General features: G+C 47.8%; 1 protein-coding gene across 1 annotated transcript; it reads left to right on the forward strand.

Annotated features, from left to right (window-relative positions):
* Window positions 1–234: 234 nt before the first annotated feature.
* TBCC (tubulin folding cofactor C) lies at window positions 235–3,665 on the forward strand. Its single transcript, XM_079971153.1, has one exon. The coding sequence runs from the start codon at window positions 1,259–1,261 to the stop codon at window positions 2,270–2,272; it is 1,014 nt and encodes a 337-aa protein (XP_079827279.1). The 5' UTR covers window positions 235–1,258; the 3' UTR covers window positions 2,273–3,665.
* The last annotated feature ends 2,523 nt before the right edge of the window (window positions 3,666–6,188 follow it).

The following is a 6,188-nucleotide window of genomic DNA, read 5'->3' on the forward strand; positions in this document are numbered from 1 at the left end:
AGTGTCCCCAGATTCTTTGGAAAAAAATCTGGTAACCTTAAGAAAATTAGGATGTAACTTTTCTGGGACTTTCCATCACCTCCCATTGCTATGGGTTAAGAACCTAGGGAGACAACAGATCTTGGGTCCATCTAGCTGAGCCTTTGCCAAACTGGTACACTTCAGATGTGTTGCATTATACGTTCTATTGGTGTCGGGCAGCAGTTGGACAAGGCTGGCCTAGCATTTGTCAGCTGTTCTCTGGGGTTTCAGAAAAAGAATTTCCCCTACTGGACCTGGAAATACCAAAAATGGAACATGGGACCTTCAGCATCAAAGCATATGCTCTAACACAAAACCAGTGGATGAGGGCAACATCATTTTTCAATCGTTTACAGGGGTGCCTAAACTTTTTTCAAAGAGGGCCAGATTTAATGAAGTTTGATGAGTTGTTTTTAGGATTGAAGTTGCTGAGCTTTTTTAAGGATTTTACCCCAGGACATATGCTGCCATGGGGCGGACTTTGGACATCTAGTGAATTATTTGCACCAAAATCTCACCTAGTGTTTTTATTATACTGAAGGAAAACAGCTGTTTCATCTTCCTTCTTTTTAAAAAATGTATTGCATTCCTCCACAACCCTCTGCATCTTTATTCAGACGTGATAATTAAATGCGTAAGGGAACACAACCTTTTCTTTCCGGACGAACAGCAAACTACAAAATGTATGGACCTTTTGCGTGCTTTTGCGGCAACATCTATTACTCTAGAATCCATTTCTGAAACAGCAGCGCCTGATAAATCGCTGGAGCTTAAAGACAGGCTCAATAATTTGCAGCGGAGCAGGCACGCGATTTTCTTTGGTTGCAAATGCAACACCGAAGAGTCCCTTAAAGACTAGCAAACATTGCCCGTTTAACAAGCAGGAGCCGAAGTTTACAAGAGCCCTTTCCCCGCAAATCCCTCTCTCCTCTTCCGTCCAAAGAGCGCTCGACTTCCTCCAGCCCCGGCCACACCCAGCGGTGTTTTGTTTCGCTCCTTCCACCCTCCCGGAGGAGCACCCGGATGCGCCGGGCGCGGAGCCTTCATTATTGCTACATCCTCCTCTGCCTACTTTTCTGAGCACCGCCGGCGCGGCGCCTTTAAGAAACGAGGCTGGCCACGCCCACCCCTTGAGGCCTCCTCAACCAATCGCCAGCGAGGCCGGGCTTAGGGGGCCAATCGGATCCGCCTTTAGTGCGAGGCGCTCGAAGCCGCTCCCTGAGGCGGAGGAAGCAAGATGGAGGCTGCTCCTGAGAGGAACGGGGTGTCTCTCGCCGGCGGCGGCTTCGCCCCCGAGGTCCCCGAGAGGCTCCAGCAGCGGGAAGCGGAGCGGAAGGAGGAAGCGGGTCGGCGGCGCCGCGAGAAAGAGTCTCTGGCGGTGCGGGAGGAGCAGAGCGACTACTTCGCCGCCGCCTTCGCCCGGGAGCGGGCGGCCGCCGAGGCCTTGCTGGAGCCGGAGCGGGACGCCGAGGCCGTGTCGGAGGCGGCGCGGCGGCTGCAGGAGCTGCAGCGGCTGCTGACGGACTCGGTGCGCTTCCTGGCCCCCTACGAGGTGCGCCAGGCGCAGGCGGCGCTGGGGAGGCTCCAGGACGCGCTGGCCGAGCGGCGCCTCCAGCTGCAGCCCAAGAAGCGCTTCGCCTTCAAGAAGGGCCTCAGGAAGGAGGCCCAGGAGGCGCCCCCGGCCCCGCAGCCAGGGCCTTCGGCCCAGGAGGGTCGGCCAAGCCGGGCGGAGGAGGAGGAGGAGGAGGAGGAACCCGGGTGCGGCTTCAGCCGGGCCGAAGGACTGGAGCTGGAAATGGGGCCGGCCGAGCTGCTGCAGCGGGACGTGGCGCTTTCGCAGCTGAGCCGCTGCCGGGTGCGGCTGCGGGGCAACCCCAACACGCTGTCCGTGCGCGGCTGCCGGGACTGCACGGTGCTCTGCGGGCCCGTCTCCACGTCGGTGATGGTGGACGGCTGCGACGGCTGCGTCGTGGCCCTGGCCTGCCAGCAGCTCCGCACGCACCTGGCCACCCGGAGCAGCTTCTACGTGCAGGTGACCTGCCGGGCCATGCTGGAGGACTGCAGCGAGGTCCGCTTCGCGCCCTACACGTGGACTTACGAGGGCATCGACACCGACTTCGAGACTTCCCGGCTCGACAGGAGCAGGGACAACTGGAACCAGGTGGACGACTTCAACTGGCTGGCTAGGAACGAGCCCTCGCCCAACTGGAGCGTGATCCCCGAAAATGAGAGGATCACGGACTGGGATTGAACCCGTGATTGTAGCCCCTTCGCCTCCGCAGAGGGGACTAGATAGTGCCTGCTGCATTTTGGAAACGGCTTACTAAAGGATGCAGTTAGAGATTGATTGATGTCCTTTTCTTGTTCCCGGTATTGGTTTAGGCAGTGTAATAATCTGGGGCCAAACACAGCCTGGTGGCTCTTTCTACCTAATGAATGGTGCTGACGCCTTCTGTTGTGCGCACTCTGTGTTATGCTGTGGCTGCCTTAATATTTCTCCAAATTCTGTTATGGTGGCGCTTTCTCATCTCTGCCCCCACTTTTAAGATGCTAAGATGTGCCATACCACTAAAGTACTCTTGGTTATCTGCCCATTGTGCAGGTTTAAAAAAAGCTAATGCTTTGGATGGTGAAGTGCTTCAGCTCTGTAACACATTAGAACCAGTGCAAATGTTGAGGAAAGTATAACCTTATCTAATGGCTAAATTGATACTTGTAGTTAAAGCTGAAAAAAACGTTAACAACAATTAGTATACCACATGTCTGCCAAAGAAGCTTATTCAGGAATGTGGCACATGTATAACAAAGATGCTACAAGTCAGAATAGGGGTGTCAAACCATCCCTGCAAGTGGCTGCCTAACCTTTTAAACAATTCAAATTATGCTTTATTTCCAGAAGCAAACTTTGGACTTCCACTTCAGTTTCAAATGTCCGTAATAGAATATACTTTCGTCTGCTAGAAGACATTAAGGGATTACCTGCACCACCTGCAAAATGTCACCAAAACGTGTTGCTGAATTACGGTGTTTGTAAGCTTTAGTTCACCTTTGCACCTAGAGCTGACAAATACTCTAATCCCGAACAAGTGCATATAATTGGTTTTGGTTTCAATTAACGCTGTACCTGAAAGTTTTTGAAAGGTCTGTGAGCAGTCAAAAATGTATACATGCATTAAACAACTAAAGCACATGCTTAATTCTCCCACAAAAATCATTGTGAAATTAAAAGTGCTGAACTCTGGCTAGATTGTGCCCACATGTTTATTGTGCTGTATGCAAGAAAACTACTTTGACAGTAACCATACGAAACTTCATATAGCATTTTGCATATTTCTGTACAAATATGAAATGGTCTGGACATTTCAAAGTCTTGATGTACTGTCCATGTTATTTCCGCAAATGTCATCTTGGATTAAAACAAACTAGTCACTGTTAGAGGTAATGCCTTTGAGCTCAGTATTGTTGGCCTGTCTATAAACACTGTAAAATTGGTCTTCATTACTGTTTGACTGTAACAAAAATCATTTCCGTTCCTTATCTTATTTTAGTATTTATATGAAAGTAGTTAGGAACTTACTAGTTTTATAAAATATTGATGGCTTTTCCCTGTTTACAGGCTGCTCAGATTAAAAAGTCATAAGTGACTGGTTTCTTGTGAGTTTTGTTTTACAAGTGGTACTCTACCTCTTAATATCTCTATGACACTGGGAGGAGGTTACATAATTCACAGGCCACTTGTCACTCTCCCACAAGAAGGGAGAGAAACCAAAGATGGCATATCTTGAGTGCTCTACTGCTGGTAGCACTGTGAATTCCAATAATTAATTGGATGAATGGCTGCTAGTACCACACACACACACCCTAGCAAGCTGTTATAGGTGAGAAGGGATAGTGTTGTTGATCCCTGTCGTGCAGCTTGGCTCTAGGAATATATTATGTGAGCAGAAATGTGCTTGTACAAGACAGCACTGCCAAATGATTCTAATTTCTTTATCCTGCTGTGAAATGGCTACCATTCCAGAAGATCCCTTGACTCTTGAAGCAGCTTTCAGAAGGGGCAAAGAGGGCTGTAGTGTGTGAATGGGGGAGAAACCAGGGAAAGCTCTGTTGTGCAAGTAGAAGGCCTTTCATAGGTTAGAAAGACACTGCAGCTAGACAACTGACACGGGCAAGCTGATCAGCAGTCCAGTCCTTGCCTCCTACATCAGAACTATTGTTGTTATTAAATTTATATACCATCCTTCATTTGAAGATCACGGGGCAGTTTACAACACAAGAATACAAAATGAAAACACAACATGCATAACATGATAACAAAAAACAACACAATAACCCCCTCATGAAAACATTTAAAAGACCTGCTGAAGACCTTCCTTTTCCATTTAGCCTTTTAAGTAGAGATTAAAAAAAAAATAGGTCCCATCTGCACTCTACATTTAAAGCACTATTATACAACATGAACAGTCATGACTCCCCCCCCCCCCAACATCCTGGGAACTGCAGCCCAGTAAGGCTGCATAGGGCAGTCAGGAGCCCCCAATTCCCCCTCACAGAACTAACATTACCAGAATAGTTTCAGAGTCAATCCCTCTCCCCAGGGAATTTTGGAAAATGTAGTTCTGCAAGAAGAGCAGGGGCTTCTAGCAGCCCCCAGCAAGCCATAGCACTTAGGATTCTGGGGGAAACCATGGCAGCTCAAAGAGGTATGACAATGCCTTGAACTTGGGAAGACTAAACTTCAGGAAGTACTTCCTGATGAAGCAAGCTGATCAGTAACTGAGCAGATGGCTTTGGAAGGGGAAAGGACTCTCCATTAAGAGATTTGTAAGTGGGGGTGGAATGAACACTTACAGAATGGTGGGCTACAATGCCATTGTCAGGGCAATGTAAAATGCATGTTTTGTTTCATTTTTTTAAAGCAAGTTGATTTTTCACTGAAGATAGTAATGTTTCTCTCCGGTGCTAAGGTGGTTGTCTGCAATTAAACCTCCCTCACTTAAGAAGAAGCTCCCATCTAAAGCCATATCACATACAAAATGTTACTTATTTTAATAATTTCTATACCTATAAGCAGGGACGCGGGTGTCGCTGTGGGTAAAACCTCAGCGCCTAGGACTTGCCGATCGCATGGTCGGTGGTTCGAATCCCCACGGCGAGGTGCGCTCCCGTCGTTCGGTCCCAGCGCCTGCCAACCTAGCAGTTCGAAAGCACCCCCGGGTGCAAGTAGATAAATAGGGACCGCTTACCAGCGGGAAGGTAAACGACGTTCCGTGTGCTGCGCTGGCTCGCCAGATGCAGCTTGTTACGCTGGCCACGCGACCCGGAAGTGTCTGCGGACAGCGCTGGCTCCCGGCCTAAAGAGTGAGAGGAGCGCACAACCCTAGAGTCTGGCAAGACTGGCCCGTACGGGCAGGGGTACCTTTACCTTTACCTTTTATACCTATAAGCAGTGCACGAGAGGGATACATTGTACATAGTTAAATTAGTTAAAAGTAACCATAAATGTTAGCTATAATTGTTCATATACTCAGAGAGTGGCATCTACAGTGACGGGTTTTGTCATCCTTTATCCAGGCTCCTTCCTGTATGGTTTTATACCAAGATTGCTCAGTGCACTTCTGTGTCGCTTGCTCACTGTCTTAATGAAGGCAACAGTTTCAAAAGTACACATCACTGGAAATCTACCAATGTAGCTTAGGACACAATGTATTTTTTTTAAGTGTTTTTATTGAAAGTTTTCTCCTTGCAATAGTTTGCTGTACAGAATTTGATGCTTTCTCCTGCTGTTTAAAAAGTTACATTTTCATTTTCCTATCATTTCCATTTTGTGTATGTTAGGTGGATTGCAAAGATTTCCAAAAGCATGGGTTAGGGTCTACTGGTAGCCCACATACATCTTTCTGATAAGTATTTCTTATCTACTAGGATGAATGCAAGAACAAAGATGAGAGAGTCAACATGACTTACAAATTATTGCACTGAGCGTTTAGGAAGAAAATAAGGACTTCCCTTGTATTGGCATGTACACTAGTAAGAAATTACCTATAGTTGGTGCACAGTTCATAATCATATCCACAAATGAGAGTCTTTACAGCTACTGCCATACTGTATTCTGAGTTCTATTTCCACCACCGGAACACCCTGTTGAGATTCTCAAGGTCCATAAA

Source organism: Podarcis cretensis (assembly GCF_951804945.1).
Source record: "Podarcis cretensis genome assembly, chromosome: 3".
In the NCBI taxonomy this organism is placed as follows: Eukaryota; Metazoa; Chordata; class Lepidosauria; order Squamata; family Lacertidae; genus Podarcis; species Podarcis cretensis.